The sequence below is a fragment of the Corvus cornix genome, chromosome 2, assembly GCF_000738735.6.
Source record: "Corvus cornix cornix isolate S_Up_H32 chromosome 2, ASM73873v5, whole genome shotgun sequence".
In the NCBI taxonomy this organism is placed as follows: domain Eukaryota; kingdom Metazoa; phylum Chordata; class Aves; order Passeriformes; family Corvidae; genus Corvus; species Corvus cornix.
The window spans coordinates 61481752-61506292 of record NC_046333.1 but is presented as its reverse complement, the minus strand read 5'-3'; the positions used below and the strand labels follow the sequence as shown (position 1 = coordinate 61506292).

At 37.7% G+C, this 24541-nt stretch overlaps 1 protein-coding gene across 5 annotated transcripts in view; it reads left to right on the top strand.

The window, feature by feature from the left end:
- Positions 1 to 24541, top strand: part of CDKAL1 (CDK5 regulatory subunit associated protein 1 like 1) — a 394035-nt gene that overhangs the window by 346141 nt on the left and 23353 nt on the right. For all 5 annotated transcript variants that reach the window (XM_039548277.1, XM_039548278.1, XM_039548279.1 and 2 more), the window contains 2 exons: positions 17359 to 17442; positions 21455 to 21619. In XM_039548277.1, coding sequence (XP_039404211.1) covers positions 17359 to 17442; positions 21455 to 21619 — 249 coding nt within the window. The remainder of the gene's footprint in view (positions 1 to 17358; positions 17443 to 21454; positions 21620 to 24541) is intronic.

The window sequence follows — 24541 nt, the reverse complement described above, 5'->3', positions numbered from 1 at the left end:
TGTAATTTTTCTTTGTTGTTTTAGAAAGTGTAGCTGAGGAGGTATTCAGACATCACCTGGACATTGAGATGCTAAGAAAAGATTAATCTGCTTTTGATCCCAGTACTCTAGAGGCAGTGTCTATTAACAGCAAGCACTGGACAATACTTAGAGTGAATTTATTTTGCTATTCTTTAGACAGAGGAGAGCTTCCAAAGAAATGTCTTCTAAATTCCTTCTTGTCACACACCATCACTTTCTAGTAGACGAGTTTTTTCCAGTTTTTTCCCCCAGCAGTTATATATCCTCTTTGAGTGTGCAGTGCAGATTAGCCAAGGAAAGTGAATTTATGTTGCATTATCTGTAGAGTAATCTGAGAGTAATCTCTCCCAGTGGTCTCGTGACTTTGGAGCACATGCTTCAAGAAGACTGCCTTTTCTAATACTGGCCTGTTCTTGTAGGCAACTATGAAGGATATCTGAAACAGCAGGTATTCTGTTTGCTACTGTATGAATTTCATTTACCTAGGAGTTTTCTAAACACTGCTGCAAGGATATAAATAGCAAACATCAGATTGTAGCACAGTCAGTGAGGGATGCCTTATTGTCAGTCTCTCCAGGAAAATCCAGAGATAATTCATGAGTTCTGAACTGAGCCCTTGGCCAATGACTCATTTTTGTTCTATTACTTCGAGCAGTCAAATTTACAACCCAAATGAGTACACCTACAGATATTATTATCTTTAAAAATCTGTAACAGGCTTGCTGACTACAGCTTGTCTGTTCATAGTGAGTAGTTATGCATAATCTTTTTAAATTACCAACATTATTAATTACTTTGAAAGATTTCTTCTAGCAAAAAGTAGATAGCTTCTGTGCCATATGACTATACTTGGAATAATCAGCTCCCACAGGTCAATTAAATGCTTCAGGCTTTAGTCAGCAAGCAGACACCCATCACTGCTGCATGTACTTAGATGGAATGGAAGTTATTGCTTAATTATTCCATTTAAGACTGGATGGAAAAGGGGTCATTACGGGTTTAAAGCTTTACTTTCGATTTATATGGCTTAGAATTATACTTACAAAGACAAGAGCTTTTCTCTTTGCATAAATTAATTTAAAATCATAGACTTTTGAGTGCTCTTCAGAAAGTAAATGGGATTCTGATTAATTTTAGTTCTGCAATTGCAGGACTTAGTAATGAACTAAATGTAGACTGAAATCATGAGGAAGTTGAAGAGATCTTCTAAAATAAGTGTGAAAATGTCAGATGGATTCGCTGTACATGTGTTTCTTCTTTTATATGATGCAACCAAATGTTTAGGTTTCCAGCCTGTATCGTGAACTGTGTGCAGTGCCTCCCTCAGCCTTCTGTGGCATGTGTTCAGGGGGTGAAACCCATTATTCTAAAAGCTCAAAGTTGTCAGTGGAATTCTAGGAAAGCAGGGAATATGTGGTATTACATTTTGTAAAGAAGCAGTCTTTCTACTTTCAAGTGCTACATTTTTGTGTCTGATTTATTGCATTGCATCCATATGTACAGCTTATGTGCAGCTCCGGTACACTTGTACTGAGGAATCCCTGCATTCTTCAAATAATTAAATAATTGTATATAATGTCCTTCTGTTTTTAAACAGATTCCTTTTGACTAAACTGATGACTAGTTCTTACATAATCCAAATATCGGGTGTATGCAATGCAAAGTATTGAAAGACAGCAGTCTTCCTGCTCTAATTTTAGTATTTCCTAGTGAGAATTCTGTCCTCACTATCCATTTACCCTTGTGTACTTTACAACAATTATGGTCTTTAAAGAAAATAATTCTCAGAAAGGCTGCATCAGTTTGTCATAAAATTAATATTTATTTAAATTATGGGGTTTTGGTGCATTCACTGAAATTCTCTTTGGAACACATTGAAGTTCTGAATAGAGTTTGCCTTTCTATCTGTTTTTCTTTTCAAATTGTTTGTTTAAACTGATCATTTATTTTTAACTGCCGCAAGCAAATGCACAAGAAATAGAAAGCAGTTTCAAACCCTGAATGCAGTAAAAACAAGTAGGTGCTGCTTTGATCTTGATTCAGACTGGTTTTGTGAAAACGTCAACTGTCGTTACTTGAGATATCTTATCCCATCTTAACCTAAATGACAAAAATGTTACTCAAACTTGAGTGGTGAATGTAAAATCAGTTTTACTGTGTGGTCTGTTATTTCAGTAACACACACATGAACAATAACACAGTATTTTCAGAATTTCATGTGAGAATTAGTGACTTCCAGCTTGCGAGTGCTCAGCTGGAGCAGTCAGAAATGCAAAACACTGTCACTATAACCAGCAATTGTTGAAGGCCACGTAGTGTCCCCCAGTCAGCTACATACTTCAGGTCTCCAGATCATGCTCAAGATGGCTTTGTTTGTCTATAATTTACACTGTTGCTGTAGGATATAAAATTGCACTGGCCGAATGAGCTGCAGCAGCATTTCAGAGTGCTTTGTCCAAGGAGGAGAAAGTGCCGTTTGTGTAAAGAGCAACCTGTGGAAGAAGGGGGATTAAATCACCTAAATGGAAGTTTATGAAGATCAGAGGCATGCTTTCTTTAAAAATATAATGCAATGGGATTAAAAACAGAAAGTACCTTATACTCAACATAGGTAAAAGGATTTGTTAAGGACAAAACAAAACAATAAAAATAGACAGCTCCATGATATGACTCAACTTGATTTGCTTAAATCAGACCACCCAACCACGGCCTTCTCCTGGAATCGCATCTTGTATACAAAGCATACATATTTACTGTTAACCTCTCACTGACTTTAGATAACATTTCTGGACACATGTATATTGTAACCCGGTTGCCAATATGAACACCTCAAGATATTTTCTCGAATAATACTGTAGTGGCCACCCAGTGAGCAGCCAGCTCTTATCTGTAAAGCCAGTTTGAAGAGCAATGGCAGCTCTGTGGTAGATATTAGCTGACACCTTTAAACTAAATCATTTGCTTCACTGATCATCAGTCTCTGTGTTAAACAAGCCAAAAAGCAAGCAGATAAAGGAGAGATTTGAGATTATTGTAAAAACTGCAACGATAAAAGGATTTGCCAGTTCAGAGTCATTTGCCATTTGCTGAGGATTCAGTGTAACCACAAACTGATGTTTGCTTTACTGTCATTTCTCTTTATTTTCAGCCAATGTCCTGTGCACCATTCCATGCATAGCAGAATAATAATTTTCTTCCTAATGCCCAAGGCAGCTGGTGTGTCTTGAGTAAGAAGATTACATTTGCAATGGCAAGACAAGTATCTAAACACATTAAATTAATCTCCCAGTCCTCATATAATTGAAGAACCTGGTTGTTGAAATTTTGCTGTCTGCTGGAGAATTTCAAAACCATTGCAGGGCTAGAGTCAGACTCTGATGGCCTCACAGTTATATGGTTATCCTTCATGCAAGTCACAGTGTAACAGAGGGCTCAGGTGGCAGGGACAGAAAAAAATCCTTATTACTGTATCCGCCAATCACATTCACACTGGCTTCCTCCTAAGAAGAGACTGCAGCATCTTATACTGAAACAGAAACTGCATTTTAAAACATTTCCTTAGCTGTTTTTCTTCCCACTTTAAAAGTTGAATGTATTATTACCTCTACAAGCAAAAGGGTGCATTTCCTAGTACCAGCAAAAGCATTGTATAGATATAAGCCCTCCTAACAGTCATTCATGAATAATTAGATCTTTGTGCTTCTGAACTACTTTGCTTTTTTTTTTTTCCTATCCTTTACCCCATTTTTAACCAGTGTAGAATAGTATAAAGATGAAGGCAACTGTGACCAATGTATTTTAAGTCTGTCTATAGGAAGAGAAAGGCTACCAATGCCCTGAACTGAGTTCCCTTTTCCAGTCTAAAACCTCAGCAAGGTATTTATTTAGATGTTCCTTCTGAATGGTGAATTTCTTACTCTTTGGACACCAGAGAACAAACAAAGAAAATCTATGAAACAAGTAGCCCAAGGGGAACCGTGTGGGGGTTTTTTCCAAGATGCCTGAGGATTAGACTGTATTCTGTCAATTTTTTTTTTTCTATGCAGTTTTTTTCAAAGAATCACTAACTTTTGAAGTGCTAAAATGCTGCAAAACTGTTAAACAATTTAAAGTGAAAATAAACAGCAGTTTTCCACATTTGCCTGACTTCATTATATTTGGATTTTCTATTCATGCCTACCATGAGATTTCTTTAATAGCTTCCTGAAGGATCTGTGTTCTAGGAAAAGTATGTGTCCCCTTCACACTGTATGCCATATTTTTGATCTTGCTGCTAAAATTATAGAATGAATTTATATAAAAACAAAATAGTTAAAATGAAGCAAGAACAGGTATATTCTAATGCCAAAATAAAAACACATCCACATAAAACTAGTAATTTTAATAGTGTAGAAACTAACAAAATAATGACCACCCAAACACAAGAAGGAAGGCTAGAAAATGGAAAAGCACTCTCCTTGAATAACAGCTTGCCCCTATTTTACAGATGGGAAAACTGGGGCGCGTAGAGAGCTTAATTGATTTCCCTAGTGTCACCCTATAAATCATTGATGTGACAAGGCCTAAAGCTGATTCTCTCTGAGAGCTGTGCAGCAAACTCTTTGCCTGACTCTCTTCAATAAACAGATTCTGAAAGCATGTTCTCTTCCATGCAATAATTTATACTTGATGCATGAGAAGCCTGAAGTACGAGCAGATAATGCTATTTGATCTGTGTTTTGCAAAAAGCCCTTCCAGATACTCTGTTCTACTTGATCAGCTTCCTTCATAAACAGATTTTCTGTTGCTGACTTCTTTCCTCGTTCAATCTCCTTTCTCTTTGTGTAAATGAAATGGCATATCCTCTCTCCCAGGTTCTGCATTTATTTCATGCTTTCTTGAGTTTGGATCATATAACTCATCTCAACCTCTCTGAGACGCTAACCTCTTCTTCACTGAAGCTGGGTCATGAATAATTTCCCAGAAAGTGAGGCATTACCTTTTCTTCAACCCTGGAGCAGAGGGAATATCAACTGTGTGCAATTATTACCAATAAGGGTAAACCTGTTAGGCCCTTTCTTTGCAATGGACTCTTTATATGAGAGAAAAATTACTGCATGACTTACCAAGACCCCTCATCTTCTTTGCCTCTGTATGAAGTCCTTGTTTTCTTTTAATCAGTCCCATTTGTTAATGTCATTCATAAATACTGGACTTTGGCAGTGTCAGGCTTCTCTTGCCGTGAGGATTGCTGGGTACTAGTAGTCATGAGCCTTTCCATTTCCTGCCTTTTCATCTGGCTGTCATAAAAGGAAAAAACCTGGGAAAAACCTAGAATTAATTCTTGTTTTAGGAGCCTTTTTTTCGCCTTTAGAAGGACCATCAGGTCACTTGTGGCACACGTGCTGGCTTATCTCACTGCATTGCAGCTTGAAGAAGTTTATTTGGGAAAATGTTCGGCAAATCTATTACATGGTCAGAATTTTTATGACAGAAGTTGCAAGATGTATTTTCAAAGTGGTTGAAATACAAATGTGACCAGTTATCTCATACTACCTGAAGAAATTCTGTCCTTTATTATACAGAACAAATGAAAGGGCAAATATTTCCTTTATCAGAAGCACTCTTCAGAGTTTAACAGTATTCCTTAAAAAATATAGCAAAATCTCTACTCTCTCTACTGGCATTCAAGCATGATGGAATAGCAAAATCCACTCTATGAAATGGCAGAGCTTTTTTGGCAGACATGTCTGTAAGTTGTTTTAATTCATGATCCTGAAAACCAAAAAGCAATATAAGGGTATGCCCAACTTCATGTTAATGGTGAAGCTGCTGATATTCACAGTTAAAATGTTGATTTGAAGGTTGAGTGGAGTTTCTCACTGGACAAAAATTGCCCTTTAATTCTTCAAAACCAGTGCAATGCCTCTGTGTTGCTGAGTTCTGTTGCCACCATTTGCGCAGTTTTCCATTACCAATCCCCATCATTACGGTAATCCCTGTCAAGTTTCTAGAGCCTAAAAAACCTGTGTGACCCTGAGGTGTTTGTATAGTCTTTGACATATTACGTAGGAAAGATAGTAGGATGGAAGTGCAAATATGTGGAGATTCACTTGGATGCAGGAGATCTGGCTAAAATTTTATGTTAGCTAGAACTGATCAAAATAACTAGTTTATGTGAAGATATGACCTTTTTTTAGTGTGCTGAATTGTGGTGCCATTTCTACCACATCCTTTAGGAGAAAGGAGCAGTCCTAAATCTTTTTAACCCTGAGCCTTCTATTTTTGGACAGTAAGCTTCATTCTCATTTCTTTCTCATTATAGTATGCTATAATAATATTCCAGACACCATGCCGGCACTCTTGACAATATTTTTTTGCTTGGGCAATACGAAACTTCCATCAGCCCAGACCTGTTCACCAGTATAGCTGATGAACCCAGCTACAGCTACTGTGTCAAGCAACTTCATCTTCATAATTTCACAAAACAGTGTAAAATCTAAGTATCATTCTTTTCTCCTGTCTTACATACCTGTTTTATGTGATCACCTCACAGAAAGTAGCTTATACTCTTCTTGCTGCTTCTGACATAGAGGTAAAACACAAATGATGCAAGGCCGATTTGGATCCAGAATTCTTTTTGGAGAATTCATAGCTAGATGTTAAAGAGGGACTAACAAGACCTAGGCCTGGATAGATTTTGTGCCCCATCGCAGTTGTTTAAAAGGCAATTTCAAGTTAATTTCTAGCATTTTGCCTTTGGAATCTGGTAGTTTATGGTTTTGTTGCCTTTACTGGTGTACAATAGAGGGAGAGGTGTAAGAGGGGAAAGGGGAGTAGATTTTAAAAATGGAAAACAGTAAGCTGCATTTTTTTCATGGGGGCATCACTTCTCTTCCATGTTTGGATCATTGCAACATGGAGGAAACGGAAACAATGGTTTGTGCTTGACTTCTTGCATACATGAGACATGTTCACATACATGAGAGTCCCTTCAGGAACAGAACAATTTTCAGGGAAAATAAAAAGAACAACTGTCTTAGGCCAGGTGTGGTAGAAAAGTATAATAAAACTATGCGTTGAGCAATTCAATAGAAGGAGGAAAGAAGCCAGGAGGAATCTTGCTGCTCTTGAGTTCTTAGTCTCCACTTGCTCGAGAGTTCTTCTCAGGGCTGGGAACGTTGTTTAGTCTTACTCAGTTTTTTCATTCCAGTCAAGTAAGGGGAAAATAATACTCAGAAAGGTGGGAACACAGAAGAGGAAAAAGGGCAGGGTAGGACAATAAAATGCTGTATCCTATTGGCATTCTGATATGATCCAAGATGGAGCAAAGGCAACGGCAAAAACAAATATGTGAACTTTTCTCACAAGTATTTCTACATAATTTTGATACCTTCATGAGTCAGGCTTTGAGAACATTAGAATACAGCATTTACAGCAGTTGTGGGAATACAACAGTGATTTCTGCCTAGTGTGCTACATTCATTAATACATTTCTTTTAATGAATGGTGATTTGTTTCCTGTGCCTCTGATTTTCTGTTGCATTTTCACTGTGATTAATGGGAGATTACTTACAGAAAGGAAGGAGCATAAACAGAAATTTGAAATATTTTTTCCTTGGAGAATTGTTGTATTTACATGGCACATTTCTATTTGTATTTGCAGACTTTTTTCACAGAGGCATAAGAAAATCCTTTATTCTTGAGGCTCTGTTTCACAGCTGTCAACCTCCTTTGTGGATGGTCTGCAAAAATCATAGTTATAGGCAGGGCCACTCCTTCCTTGTACGCGTTCAAGACTGCTGAACAATCTGTAAATCTCCCTCTGAATCCCCATTTTCATGTACACTTAAATCACCCCTCTTGCCATACCTACAGAGAGGGTTAAAAAGATCTGTCACACAATTGCTGATCATTCTTTTTCCTAGTTCTCTCCTGTTAGCAAAGACTTTGTACCGTAAGATGTTTCAGGCCTGTCTAGGTATTTATTGTTTAGTGTGTATGTCCAAACCATTCCATTGGCTTAATTGAAAAGATAACCAGTACACTTGGTGTGGAATTGGAAACCTGCTAGGTGAGAACACAATAGTCTGATTAGTGATGTGATAAGCACAGAACTACAGACAAAATATTTGACACCACTGTAATTCTTTGTATTTAAGCAGTTTATAATGTGGTCTTAACACCTGTGTTAGAAATTTTAGCGTGTTTCTTGTTGACCTCAATAATTAATTTCACTTGCAGTTAAATTGTACAGCTGGTTCCTCTTTCTGTCATGTTAAAATCCAGCGACAGGAAAGGGTGTTGCTGCTTAATTTGAAGGATTGTAGAAATTCCTAGTGTCTTCCAATTTTTAAGTACTTCTTACTGTCTGAGCTATGTAAGGGCTTTTTTAAAGAGAAAGTTGTACAGAGTGGCATATATGGTGAAGAGAATTTACTGAGTAGTCAAACCTTCAATCTGACATATTTGTTCTGATGTCATGCAAAAAGTAGTGTGCTCAGGCATACACAACAGCACCCAGTTGAGGTTCCTGTGCTAACTTTATGCTTATCCTTGAGAACTGAGTAGGTTATGGAGAAGACATTAGAAAGTTCCATAGTAGTAATGTCTTTCTTTTTGTTTTAGAACAGAAGTGATTTATCTTGCTATTTTCTTGAACTGATTTCCTTTCCTTGAATGGATAATAAAGAATTGGTCAGAATTATCATTCTAGTGTGCTAATGAGGAGGTGTTTCTTTTGCTTACCTTTTTTAGATGCAAATAATTGGCATTCAGTTTAAAAATAGTAAAATGCATCACAGCTAGTTTGACAGTAGTTGCTATTAAATTCTAAACAACATAAAGTCACACTACATTTATCATTATTTAATGACTCATTCACTTTAGTCCCTCTGTAAGCCCTTGATGTTATTTGTCATTCAGCATTATGCCACTAGAAGTGTCAGCAGTTCTAGGGTCTTACTTGCCTTATACTGAAGAAACCCCCTGGAGTGTGTAATTTTTGATCACATAGTGTCTACCTTCAAAATAAAAGAAAATAATATCAGTATCCTATCCTCATTAACATTAACAGGCTCTGATGCTTTTTTTTAGTAGCCTGTGATTTGTGTAGGCAAGAGGAGTTTTTATAGAAAAGAAAGCTGATACATATTTATACCCTTTTTTAAGTCTCTCAGTGCCACCATTTTGTATTCTCAGTTAATTAACTTGCAGCAATGTTATGTTACATGTTTTGTGTGTTGTTAAATGTATAAATGTATTAATAGATATTTTAATAGATTTGGGGGGAGAGTTGGGTTTGGCTTTGCATACAGGGTCATTTTGGACCTTCGTTTCTCCTGTTTTATCCCATCTGCTCTCCCTTTGTTCTCAGATGAGATGAACAGAGAACATTGGCCTCAGTTGTAGGATGAGCAGAAAAGTCGTAGTGATATTTTGGAGAGAAGTCAGGCTTTTCTTGCAGCCTTTTTGGTGTATTTGATGAAAAGATATCAGACTACAGATGCATTCTAGGAGCACCCAGTCTTACTGGGGGGATACCAGCATCATGTGAGGCGAGACAGAACTGACTCTTGATTCGTATCAGTGCCGTGTTCACTTTGTCATCTGTGTTCTCAAATCCAGTATTTTCATCTATTCCTAAATTTTTCCTGCTTTGTTTTGTCTGTGAGGAAGTAACCTGTGGCTCAGCCTGCGATTTACTGAAGTGATGCTTACGTTGGGGCCTTTTATTATTCCTGGCAATTCTCTCCCACAGCTGCTGGTGCTGAACACAGCCTTGCGTCCGTCTGTGCTCCATCAGCACCCTTCTGACAGAGCCACTGCTGAGCACTTCTATTTCCGTCGTGTAGGCAAGACTTTAGTCTGAGTAAACAGTTTGGTATTGCAAGTTCCTGAGCAATTCCTGGAGAAGTTATTTGATAGGGTATTTACCAAGCTGATGTATAAATTCTCATATAACTGATACTTGCCTGGGCTTATGCAGCTGTTACAAGAGATCACCGAAGCAGGGATTGCATATTGTTGCCTTAGCAACTACCACTTCATATTGTGCTTAAATCACTTGGAAATACGCAGTGTATCTTAAGGAACTGCTTCCAGCAAAAACACCCAATCTAAATAATTCTAAATAATTTCACAGAAGAAGCATAAGGATGGCCTTTCCTAACAAAGACCATCATTCTTTTAAGCTTGGTTGCCTCATTTCACTACAGGCTTAGCTTGTTATTGGAAAAAAATAAAATTTCAAGAACCCAAATATTTGTTTATTCATGTCACCATAATCCGATTGCCAAATTGGCTGGAAGTTGAAAATATTTTTTAAAGATTCTCCTAAAGGCCATCTTCTGTTCTATGAAATCAGCATTGATAGTATGCTTTCCTATACTTTTATTTAAATGTTAAGTTTTCTTAAGGGTAGACTCTTTGTCTAGTTTCTTTTGTTTTGTTTGTGAAATGCTATGGATATGAAAGGAAGACCTTAAACATATTTTAGACCTTCTCAGATGTTTCTTGTTCCTATTTTGAGATAATATTTTTATTTAGATGTTTTCTGTAGGTATTTGCCACAGTTTTATGGGGTTTGTTAGATGATTTGAAAAAGAGTGAGGGAGAGGCTTTTGTGAGTATTAAATTAAGGCAGTTGCTTGAGTGGTTATGCTACCCGATAGTCTCAAATACCAGTTTTGCACAGAGTACTTTATATTGCCGTAGCAACTTCCCCACCTCTGTGGCCACTCCTCTGTGTAACAGTCAGAGTTGGATTTTACATGTGTGGAAATGCATTTCAGAGAGCTCAAGAAAACAGTGTCTTAGCAGCGATGTGCCGGATCCAGACGAAAGCCAGTTTCTGACACCTCATCATTTTGCTGCTTAAGCCAAGGTTTACAACAGAAAGATCCAGTGAGAGAATCCTCTTTCAGGGGCAATATGTATCTCCCATTTCAGAAAACTTACTTTCCTTTTATAATATTGTACGCACTCAATGAAATTTAGAAATGTAGTATGACAGGGTTGTCAACATACTACTTTTATTACCCCTTTTCTAGGCAGTGAAAAGGAGAGACAAGCAAAATGCAAGCTTACAGAATTTAAAAGGAATCAAGATATTTTGAGGACCAGTTGTCATTTTTAGGTCACCGCTCACATCTCTGAATATAATTTTCATCTAAGCTGCATGGCAGGGTTTGTATGTGCTGGGAGAAGCTACATTTTCCCAGCAGGAGACCAAATCAGAATGAAGCAGTCAGATGCAGGTGCACAGTAATAGAAAGGATCTATTTACCCTGAAGCGTGAGCAGTGGGCCAAGAAAGCAGAAGCAGTCTACTTCTATCTGTCTATCTCTCACCTCTTTCTCTCCCTACCTTTTCCCTCCCCCATAACTATGCCAACAAATTCATAAGGGGACCAAAGAGAAGGTGTTCACTTGCTGTTAATGAGCTGCAGTGCCTTCTGCTGAAGGTCTCAGGCACTTTTTTGTTATGCTGATTGTGTATGATTAGAGCTGGCTGTCTTTTAATTTAAACCTAATCCTTCCTTCCAGCTTGCACAGCCTCAAGCCAGCCTGGAAAATGGTTGAAATAGTTTTTTCTGTGGGCATCTGTTGCCTGTGTCCATTCTGAATTTTGAATGATGCTGTGGTAAGAGCAGTGTGGCTGAAGCAAGTGTGCCTAAAACAAAATTTTAAAAAAGACATTTGCCTAGGTAATATTTCATAAGTCATACTTTCTATGCAATCTTTTAAAAACAAAAAAATCTGCAGCTCTGTTTAAAGAAGGGCAGTTTGATAGTGATGATTTAACAAATTCAGCTGTATTGGTTGATGGTGAAATGAGACACTTTGCTGAACATTGTCTGCTTTTCTATTGGGTTTCCAGAGTTCACTAGTTAAGAGCTGAATACTTTCCTGTGTGTGAAGACAATCACCCAGTGGTGTTTCCAGGGTTGAAAAAACCCTGAGCAATATAAGTACAGGAAAAACACCGAGAATTTTGGTTTTGTTGCTAGTTAGTGGCATTGTAGGATTGAGGCAGCTTTGTCTAGGTGTGGGAGGAGGAAGTAGGAATACACGAAGTCCATGTAGTGAATACAGCTGCTTGCTCTGCAGCACTGGAGTGGTCAGGTTCTCTGTGTCTTTCCTCAGGTGTAAAATGGGCCAGACACATGTTGTAAAGATTAATCTGACTGATTATTGTATGATGTAAGAGATACGGAACTCTAAATATTCATGTCACTCTGTTACTGTCTTTCTGTGCAGGGTTATGCACTGAACATAACATAATAAAAAAGGAGGCATTTACCCATCTGGAATTGGACAGCAGCTGTAACATGAACCTTAGTGAAGTGGCAGCTGTCTATGCTGTGTGCTAGAAAAGTATATTTATCCCAGCATAAAAAGTGCCATGCTCAGGAGCTGAACTATTTTAATGTTTACTGCTTTCCAATATCCACATTTAAATCCCTAACAACTTTGTAGAAGAGCTCTAAGTCCATGCTTTGTCTCCAATACTACCTTCACAAAGGGAGGGGTGTGTACACCCTAAATTTTGGAGGAGCAGTGCTGCATAGCAGAATAAAGCAGTAAAAAGGAGATTTCTAAAAGAAATGTGTTCTGGTATCATCAAAACAGGACCATGTCATAAGTTTCTAGAAACGTCATCTCTTTTACAGGGAGGTTGTGGCACACTGACTTCTCTGTCAAGTGTAGAAAACACCTACAATATGTAAACAGAAGACCTAGAGAATGCTTAATTATAATTTTCAAGAAATTTGGCTTCTATTTACAGAAGGATTCACATGATTTATAAAAAGTAGGTCCATCAGGTTTTTTCTGCTTTATAGTGAAGAATACAGTCTGCATAATTACTAAAATTTATTCAAAATAATTAGACCACAAATGAAAAATCAGAAGAGAAGTAAACCAAAACTGATGTAGAATTAACACTTTCTACATTGCTTTTGCTTAAACTTTGTTATACTTAATAAAGGTCAACTATGCATGTTTACCAGAAATATTCTATACATCAGAATAATATGCTAAAACATGCACACATAAATTGTGATGGTGTGTATTTTTCATTGCTTGCTTTATGACGCATTTAAATAACAAATACAGGAAAGCAGATTTTTATGTGGCTTCCAAGCCTTGTACTAAGTATGTTCCATAATGATTTGGGTCAGAATCCAAGCCAGCCTCCTTCAAGACAGATGGAGACATGCTTACCAATTCCACTATGAATTCAACTTAGCCTGAAGGAGGCTTTGACCAGTGTCTCTAAATCAGTGGAGATGCTGCATGGGCAGTGTGCTTTCTTCTATGGGAGAAATACAGAAATACGGTGGTTATTAATTTATGGTTTTTTAGCCAATCAGAGGCTCTTAAAAACAAAGCGGATAAAATGCAGGTAAAAGAATGATAAGGAAATGTTGAGAAAGTTCCTGGGCCACATGCTCTGGCTGTGCAATCATAGTCTTAATTGACTAAAAAAAAAAGTTAGGGGGGTATGCATTACCTAAGTGTAATCACAGCAGGCACCACAGTTGACGTTACGTAGCAATATTCTGTCAAAGCATGTAAAAAGGGACCGTCCTTGGCATGCAAACTGTTCTAGAGTTTAAAAATCAGTCTTGTATTTTATGTGATTCAGTCAGTTTTGGTTTAAAAAAGAAACTTAGTTTGACTGCAGCCAAGAAGGATTTTGGCCATTTCTTGCTGTTCATTTATTTTATAAAATCAGCCAGCTGGAAAAACTGCTTTTCGTGGTTTCCGGTAAAGGAAAAACTGAGTTAAAGAATTATCATGTCAGAATTTCCTGTAGGATAAATGAAAATGAAATAAAAGTTCCTAAGTGATTTGATTACTAACTCTGAGATTTACAAACTTCCTGGTAACTGTTGCAGTGCAGGAAGTGATCAGACCAGCAGTGATTGTTGCACTGTTTTTGGTGAAAGCAAGCTGCCCTCCTGTAAGTTATGTGACCAGTCCACCTTGGCATGGGGGAGGTTGCTGGGCAAGGTTTTTTTGCTATCATTCATAAATATTTTCATAATGTCATCCATAAAGAAAAAAATAATGCTTTTATAGGAAACCTTTCCAAATCGAGATGCCAAGGCTGAGTTGCCTCAGTTCCAAATGCTTTGGCAGAACTGTAGTTCCCTGAGAACTCATGTGTACCTGTGGAAGCAGATGAAAGAATAGGAATAAAAATAAGATACTGAACTACTTCTGCTGCTACATGTCTGAAAAAAAAAATCATCAAAGTTATTATAATTATAACTGTTATTAGATATCATGTCTGGTTTCTGCATATTTAAATTCTGAGAGAGGTGAAACTTAGGCACTTAGAGATCCCAGGGGAATAATTGCAGAAATGATGACATATTCCACTTTTTGAACAAATTTCAATACCAAAGCTGCATTCTGCGTACTTACATTTCTTCTTAATTATACTTGGATGCAGGATAGATAGTAATTTTCTGTCTTACAAATGCATGTAGCCAATTAGTCTTGTAGATCATGAATACGCAATGGCCTAACTCATTAAATGGAATTTTCCTTTCCTGTTGTTATGGCAAAAGAGTCTGCAAATAGCTGAGTATTGTATCTCTCTGGGAGCTCAGCCTTGGCCAAGGCTACAGATCCATAAGTTCAGCAAGTGGACAATTACTGGGTTTACTTTTTGTTCCTTACAGTATGCCATGCGAGTCTTCAGTGTGTGCGTGTGTGTGTGTGTCTGTCTGCATGTACTGTAAATGGGTATAGGCTGTTTGGCTCCTCTGAACATCTGGTCCTCAACTTAAATGCCGCCATTCTGATGCTATGTGATGAATTCAGTCTTCCTGATTTCCTCCCATTCCCAAGAAATTCTGAGCTCAGAAGCTCTCCCTCTGGCCCACTGAGACGTGGAGACCTGACCTCTTTTGGCTCCTGGAGGCAAAGATGAAAAAAACTGGCAACGTGTCTCTGAAGAAACCACAGCTTATATCAAATGATCTAACACAGGTGTTCTTTTCTTCTTCCCTCTGATTTTTTTTTTTTTTTTTTTTTTTTTTTTTTTTTGCATAGTATGCTTACCATTCTGTCATCTGAGAGTATGAAGATAACACATGTAGCCTAGTCTGCCTCACAGGCAGGGTTCATAGCCACGATGAAGGCAGTCTGTTATGACCAGAGAGACCCAGGGAACCACAAGACAACTGAAAAATGAGTTATAGACCCAATATTGCTTCAAGCCACTTTTGCTAAATTTCAGTGTTGGTAAATAATAAATACGATGTGAGGACATGACTTAGTGATTGGCCTTGGTGCTTTTCAGTGGTAGCATGTTTGCCCAAGGGTGAATGTTGCTTATCTAACACTCTGTCCTCCTCTTTTTCATAATATTGCAGGACATCTGAGACTTCAGCACTTCAGTGCTACAGCAGATGTTGAGTTGTGATTTTTAAAAGCTGTGGTCTCAAATATTGTAGAAGTAACAAAACCTCTCAGTTTAGGGGAAATGTTCTCTGTAATCTTATTACTGGAGTAGTTATCTCAAGTGCCTTATTGACATGTTTTGCAAATCTCCTCTGGGGATTTGAATTTAATAACTGTTTCCTTGAAAGTAATAATAAAAAAATCCCATACTGTTGGTAACACTGGATTTTTACTAAAATTTGAGTATGTTTTATCTGTTGTGATTTGTAATTGCAGACTTCCCAGAGAATGGAAATTCTAAATGTGCTATAAACAAGTCTTAAACACCTCTTAAAAGTCTGCAGAAATATACATATTTTCTACTATTAGGATTCTGTTACTAGGTCTGGAACTCGGGGATTTTGCCCCTTCTGCTGTGTACCCCACAGCTTGTGGTGCTGGGGAGTGAAGTCTAACTGCCTTTGGGGAAATGAACTGGGTGCTCGCTGTCTCCCTTGCTTTCCAGGGTTTACTGTGGGAATGCTCCAGATAAATGTACGAGGAAGGGAAGGCAAGAGTTATTCTGTGAAGTCTTTCTGTTTAGCAAGTGGAGAATTAGATATGTATCATGTGTGTATCCATATATATGTCTGTATATATATATATATATATATATATATATATATATATATACTGTAATGTAGATGTGACATTGCTGTTTCAATTTCTTAAAATTTTATTTTCTGCCATTAACTGTAAGAGAAAATTCTAATCTTATGTTTTACTGCTTGTACCTTAAAGAGTCAAAACGTTATTACCCACTCTGCATCTTGCTGATTCACATGGAACTTACTATGGAGGTCTTAAAGCTTGTGTGTAACAGCTGCCACTAGGATGTGGTGCGAGTCTTTCAGGGAGAGGGGAGGGGAATGTAACTTTGCTCATAGATATTCAAACTTTGGAGTAAAATGTGAAACCTTTTTGAGTCTCAAAATAGTAATAAAAGCAGTGAGTAAATTTAACTTGCTAGACAGTTGTAAATTGCAGAATGCATTTGTCAAAGAGTTTGGAAATAATCCAGAGCACATTTAGATGGAAAAAGTAAAGATGGGGTCAGACTGAAAATGTGAGCTAAATGTCCTTCCAGGTTTGCAGAAATTAAGCTATACACTTCATCATAAACTCAGTAATGGACAAGACCAGAGGTGTTATGTGGGGGATTTTGAACTTTGGGGAAAACCAGATTTTGTTCCATATCTGCTTGGCCCCTAAATACAACTGATTTGTCTTGGCGTCTTCGATTTAACTTCCATTTAGTTTTAAAATTGGTGCTTCCTTTAAACTGTGTTAGTGCATTTGGAATTTGGGAAGTATAATTGAAGCAGAGGTCTTTTCAGATCAGTGTTTATTTTGCCTTTAATGTGTTGGGTCTGTGAGCTGTTAAAACCTCTTCTTCTTGAGTCTTTGTAATATGCAGTGTTGGCTCCACTGTCATGGAAATCAGTGTGAACTCATACAGCAAAGTGAGATCACCAAGTGGGGATAAGGAGATGCCCTAGCATTGTAAATAGCAAGTGTGGCTTTTAAAGAGAAGATACCTTTTTGGTGATGTTTGCAGAATTTTTTCATTAGGTGGATGAAGATGAATGGACTTTGTTCACATCTGACATTTTTATTTGCTGTCATATTAATAAGTAAAAATCAGTTTATATTTCTGAACTGGACTTTCGTGTTAGGCTATTACTCCCTCAGTTCTAGCCCTCGATTCGGACTTTAAACCCTGTCAGTTTTAGACTCTTGTAAATAGAGTGTTCTCTACTCCACTTTCTTGCTGATACAGAATTTCCTCAGAGAATTTAATTTTTTTCTGCTAAGGGCATTTGTTTGTAGCTGCAGTTCTCTTCTCAGTATAATTCATTGGTTTTGCTTTCTGAGTCATCTCTTGTCTTCTATTTTCCAGGTTGGTGAGAGGCAGAGAGTTCTGGTAACAGAAGAATCCTTTGACTCCAATTACTATGTCGCTCACAATCCTTTCTATGAGCAGGTACAGTTAAATAAACCAAACAACATCTTTTGTTTTATCTTTGCTTTCTGATAATCTCAGCAACACAGTGTGTCAGGATGAAAAAAAAAAACTAGTAAAGAAATAAGAAGCATTTTTCAGGAAACATGTGACCATCAAGACTTTTTTATGAGATATTTTGTTTCTGTGTTGTAAATATAATTTACCTGAAAATATGTTAAGAAATATATGGTGGATGTTTGACTATACAGCGTGGTTTAAGAAGATGTTAATTATTGGAGTAATTTTAATTTCTGTGTCCCCAAAGCATTGATTTCTGAATAGTTCAGTCATGAAAATTTGTATACATCTTTCTGAAAAGTGTTTTAGGCAATGCAATTTGCAAAAAAAAAAAAAAATTCTAACAATAGAAGGGTCAGAAACTTTTTTAGATTAACACTTCAGTGTGATATGTTGTATTTCATAGAATCATACAATGTTTTGGACTGGAAGGGACCCTGCTGGCCATCCCTCTTTGGGTGCAGCCCAGGACACGTTTGGCTTTCTGGGCTCTAAATGCACATTGCTGACTCACGTCCAGCCTCATCCACCAGCACCCCCAAGTCCTTCTCAGCAGGAAAATTCTCACTCTTCGTGAGTTCTTCTCCCAGTCTGTACTTATGTCTGGGATTGCCCCAACCCAGCTGCAGCACCTTGCACTTGGACTTGTTTGAACTTCATTATGTTCTTGTGGGTTCACTTCTCAGGCTTGTGTAGGTCCCCCTGAATGGCATCCATTCCTTCTAGTTTTTGTCATTTCCTTCTCTGTACTTTCTGTAGATAAATTCTTGCCACACAAAAACATCTTTGAGCTAGGAAGGAAGTACAACATCTATTTCACAAAATTGTTATTTTTGCTCAAAAGCCAATGATTTGCTTAAAACCAATAAAATTGGCTTTCCTGAATCATTTTATTCTCCATTTTCTTGCACTAAGCTGTCTACAGTTTGCTTTTGTTGCCATTAGGTATTCAGTTTGCTGAACCTGGAGAGACTATTAAGGATGGCTGTGCTTTCTTCTGGTTTTGGGTTATGTTACAGCATTTATTTATTATTTTTTTCCCTTAGTAGTAAGTAACATTGCTATTCTTGAAATAGCTGTTTCTGTTAGATATCTGGGTCATTAATTTTTTTTTTCCTCACTTTCTCCTTTTTTTTTTGATGAATCTCTTTTTTCGTTACAAATCCAACTTCTGTCTATGTATCGCTGCTCCTTGATTTTGTAGCTTATCAGTCCGAGTTGAGGAACATGGTCTTCCACATGGAGATTAAAAAGAAATTTCTTAGGCTTTTTTGTTCAATGCTTGTTTTATGGAAGCTTTATTAAAAGAAAAGTAATATCTACAGGAAAAAAAGTGTTGATGTTTTGTGGTGTGTTTTTACAGCACCTAATACAGCTCATGAGTGGGACTGGTAAAGAATTAATGAAATACAAATGGTCACGTAGGGAATCATTTTAAATTCTGTTTGGGAAGAAATGCTTTCCATTATGAAAATGTAAATCTTTTCCCTAAAATCTTATGTGTGGCATGTTTCACAAGGATAGTATCCTACTGCTCACCCAGGTAAGCACAAGAATCAGTGCTAGTAACTAAGATTAATAGCAGTAAATTCAATCACAGTAAATTGAAAACCACTCTAAAGTCTAAATATCATATTATATATTACTGGAAGTTGAAGCTCAGAGTCCTGGTATAGTGTTCTGTTAACTCAAATAGTTATCAAATGTGTTCTGTCTTCACTGAGGTCATCTGAAAGATTTGCTACTAGACCCACGTCAATAGAGCTTCAGTGGCCGACTTTGGTGGAGCTGCAGCTGACATTTGTGGAGGCTTAGGTGATATAGTTTACATTGAACAGAGTAGTCTAAAGTGACCAGAGTGCTTTGCCAGGTCAACAGCCAAGCTGAAAGTTTCTGCTGGTATGGCTTAGTTTCTTAGAAATACGGTTAAGGATTTTTTTTCTGAACAAATACTTATATCAAAAAAATATCTGAGTGTATGCCAAGCCTGGATGCTTGGTTGTTTACGGTTCCTCACAGTTATTTTAAGTAACCTCTTTCTTTTTCTGAAGTTGGGTTTATATTTGGTTACTGCCCTTTTGCATGAGGAGATAGAAGATTTACAGAGGTCATGAGCCCAGTGATATACTCAGCTCCCTAATTTCCCTTTGATTTAAATTTGCCCAAGATGAATTACATGGGAATAACTGTGATCCAGTGACATTGTAACACACTCTCAGCATTAGGATCCTGGTTTTGTGTTTGGTTAGTCTCAGCTTGCCTGTCTCTGAAAGGCAAAGATGTCTGCTTTTCTTGGAAGATGCTTAGGAAGCTCAGCAGAATCCTGGGATCTGGAAACACAGTCATGAACACCTTGAGCTTTCAGGGAAGAAGGGAAAGCACTGGTGGGGATTTCCTCCAAGGGGGACGGTCAACAGTTGTGATAGGTGAAAATGAAGAGGCAGTGTTTGGCAACAAAAGGCCCTCCAAATGTGGGTGGCACAGATTTTTTCTCTGAAAATCCTCTGCACATGTAGTCTTGAAAATTAAGCCATTTTAAGGCATTTCAATTTCAGCATCAAAGAATCAAGATATAAAGGTGCAATCATTGTCTTTGAAAAGCTCTACTCAGCCGTGGTGAGGCTGTGTCCAGTTCTGAGCTCCTCAGTACAAGAGATACATGGAGCTTCTGGAGCAGGTCCAGTGCAGGGCAACAAAGATGTTCAAGGGACTGGAGTATCTCTCTTTCAAGGACAGGCCGAGGGAGCTGGGCCTGTTCAGCCTGGAGAAGAGATGACTGAGAGGGAACCTCACCAATGTCCATAAGCATCTGAAGGGAAGGTGTCAGGAGGCTTTTTCCAGGCTCTTCTTGGTGGTGCTGAGCAGTAGGACAAGAGGCAACGGGCAGAAACTGATGCACAGGAAGTTCCACCTGAACATGAGGAAGAACTTTACTGTGTGGGTGACCACACACTGGGACAGATTACCCAGAGAGGGTGTGGAGTCTCCCTCTCTGGAGAAATTCCAGAACTGGATGCAGTCCTGTGCCATGTACTCTACCATGACCCTGCTCAAACAGGGAGATTAGACCAGAGATTAGATGACCCCTCTGAGGTCCCTTCCAACCTGACCCATCCTGTGATTCTGCTTCAAGTAAATGTGATTAAATAAGTCCCTGTGATTCAATTTTTTCGTTGTAAACAGTGTAAAAAATGTAATTTAATCAGGAAATTACACTACTTTTCTTTTTCAACTGCTTATCTATTTTAGAGCCGTTTTAACTCCATTTATTCTTCCAGCAAGAAGTGTTGCTCCTGTATGTAGGGCTCCTTCTTTTTAAAAATGCATGACCTAGGAACATGTCTGTTATGTGCTGTCTTTTTTCTGAAGTGGGACTGTCTGATATCATAGTTGTGCAAATTCAGGAAGGGGTGGCATTAGCTGCTGACCCAAGAAACACACTCGTCTATTTTTACAGGCATTCACTGTCAGTCATGCATCTCAGCTGTGAAGGATCTGCACAATCAAAATAAAGGCTTGTGCAAAGAGAAACAAGGGTATAATTTCTGTCCTAAAGCCTTTACAGACTCAAAAACTTTTTTTTTTTTTTTAAATGTCATGGGATGGACATGGAAATAGGAAGCTATGCAGCAGTCTGTTAGAACCGTGTAGTACAAATGCCCTTGGGAACTGTTTGGGTCTGGATTCAAAAGCTGCAACTCAGGCCCAACTTTATCATCAATCAAAAAACATGACTTAAGGAATCGGTTGGAGTCGAAAAGAGCTGAGCTAACACTGCAAAGCTCTTGAAGAATGCAAGCTGGAGATCTTACTAGTCAAGTGTGTCAGGGGCTGTAGTGTACACTGGTGACTAAAATGTTTAAGATTTAGGATTTTCTCTGATGTTTATCAAAAATCTGTTTTCTAAGTGGATACTAGAGGCTCTAATGTTCCTTGTGGTATTTAGTAACAATGTCTTTATTTTATTTGAAAGGTTCTTGTGCCAAAGGATCCTCTGTTAATGGGTAAGATGGTAGAAGTGAATATTTATGAAGCTGGGAAACATTTTATGAAGGGGCAGCCAGTATCAGATGCCAGAGTTCACACTGCATCCATCACCAGACCGTTAGCAAAAGGAGAAGTTTCTGGTTTAACAGAGGTGAGTAAAAGACATTTTCTGCTTTACTACGCTGGTAAATCCACAGCTGTTCAAGCAAAATGATTCCATGCTATGTATCTGTTATTATTTTATAGTTCCCATTTATATATGCATGAAGCTTTAATCTTTTCTGACAGATTGAAATCTGAATTCAAAATATGTTTTTGCTGATGCCTGTAGCTTTACTTTGCTGACTATAAAGGCAATAATACACTTGTTTCTTGTTTCAAGATGCAATATGGAAAAAGAACGCACTAGAATTGGAAAGATTAAACACCAGTAATTATATAATTCAATGTAGGATGAATCAGTTTACTTTTCTTTACAAAGCTGTTTTTTAAAAAAATATGTATTGATTACATATCTGTTAAAATAGGTCTAAACACGATTCAGAAATCCCAAATTAATTGATGGATAGAGATATGGAATACTTACAATATATTTTGGAAAAAGGTCAACATCTGATTTAGTCATGTAAAGAAAATGAAACTCTTAAAAAAGAGATCTGATTCTTATTTTACACCTCAGTAGATATGGCTGTTAGCCAAGTATTCTCATACATTTCATGGAGCTCTAGTTGTAAAAACTGATGGAGTGTGAAATGAAAATGTGTATCACATTTCTAAGCATCATTTCATGTCTTTTCTCCAGCACTGTTGTTAGGATCTCCAAAAAATATGTAGCACATGGAAGAAGGATAATTGGCAGTTTATCAGCCGCATTACTGCTTTTACAGTAAATTGCTGACAAGTATTAAAGTATAGACATACCCTTGTTTATGTTCTGAGTAGTCACATTTAAAATACATCATCAAGGCATACCTGAGGTGACCAGTGTTAAGCTAAGCTCCCTGGTCTCTTGGATAAGCCTGGCTGTGGAAATGTAGAGCAGCAATAATGCACTCCCTGTAATGCACCTACTGTAATGTGTTCAGCAGATCATGACACTTAAGCACAAGCACATTACTAAGCTCTCCATTAATATTGTCTGTGTGTATGCATATATTGGCCTGATAAGGGTCTGTAAGAGATAAAAAACAGCCAAAACCTTCAAATTGTCTGGTTGGACTGTGTAGCTATTTAAACACAGCTGATTTTTTCATCAGAACATTTTTTTTTAATAATCTTCTGGAACAGAACCAAGACTGTCATTAAACTGAGTATGTGCTGCCAGAAGCTTGTAGATGGGGACAAGCAAGCAGACTCTTGACTGAATTTTTTTCTGTTAAAAATGAGGGATAAAATTATTAAAATCAAGGATACTGATAATTTCCATAGGGACTCATTGAGATACATAGATCTGGTCCTGCCCTTTGGATAGGCATGAACAAGTACTTGGAATTCCCCTGTAAATGGCTGCAGCAGGCAAATGATAAGGCAAATTGCTTTTCCTGACTTTCATGGTTACCAGTGCTCCTTCAAGGGAGTATATTATTTATGATTGGTCCACTGGAAATGTTAGGAACTTCTGCTTAATGGAAAAAATAGAATCTCAGTATTTCAGTAAATGGAACATCCTTAGTACATAGAAGCTGCAGCTGAAAGCTTTTAATCACACTTGGCCAATGTATAATACATAGAACATGAACTGAAATTCTTAGTGGGAAGTTCATCCTGAAAAATCATACATATAAATAGCAACTCAGGAACTTTCTTTAGGTTTCCAGGAAAAAAAAGTCAGTTTACCACAAAAGTTAGCTTGGGTTTCTGGCTGACTGCAGGATGCAATTTGGGTTGCTCTGTTTGGTTGGACTGCTGGGAAGCACTTCCTGCTGCGTGTGCTCAAGACGTGTAGTTCCAACTAAAGATGCTTTGAGCAAGATAAAAGGAACAACATATGAGTGTCATGTGAACCCTTTATAGCTTGTTACATGCGTGGATGGCAGGTTGGGGAAAGATGAAGGAGGCAACTCCGAACGGATGAATTCAGATACTCCCTCAAAAGTAGCAAAATATCTTGGATCTTTAATAAGATCCCAAGTGTCTCTGCTAGGTTTTCTGCAGCTTGCAGAAAAAGATAAACTAAAATCTTGGATAAATTTTCCACTGTGCACACAAATGAGCAAGAATTAAGGTCTGCTTACAGTTAACAGTATTTTCATTAACTTGGATAGGACACAGTGTTTCAAAAAACGTATTCAAAAAAGGTGTTTCAAAATCCATCACAGCTGTACTTCTGTCTAACGAGGAATGCTCACAGAAAGAGTGAAAGCTTTTGAAACTAGTTTTTAAGGAAATTAATCATTTGAGAGTACCATCATCTGAGGATGTCAAAGCAAGTCATAAACTCATCCTAAGCAAGAAGATACTTCTTTAGATGCTGCAAGAAGTACTCCAAAGGATCAGAGCTTATCTGCAGATGTGTGCTCTCTTTCTCATCTGACACATAATCCTGAATAATTTTTTCTGACAAATTCAGAGGGAGCACCACAAGCAACATGTGTGTCTGAAGGAACAGTTGTAGGCCTTTTTTTACCATTTCGGCTGCATGACTCTGGCAGCAAATTGGTCCAAAGAAATAAAAGAAGTAGGTTGCCAACTGGAGTCAACAGATTTGACTGAAAAAGAGGGAATGCAAAATGCAAAAACACAAAGGACAATTTAGAGAGTCCATGAAATATTCACACATTGAATATCTGTGACAAGTAAGGAGGCAAATATGTACAGAATTAATTCAGAGTATTATTAGCATTTCATGCTTTTTCAGCGTATTAAGAACACAGCTAATATATATATCCATTAATGTACTAATGATGTAGAATGTCTTACAGTTATTATATTCTTTAAGGAAAACACCGTAACCAAGTAGATGGGCTTAGAACAAGGTCTTGACATTCAGTAAGGTTAGGGTCTGTGGCAGAATTTGGGACAGGAAGGACAGAATAGTCTTGGAGTCAGCAGCTTGGGTTAAAAACTGTCAAAG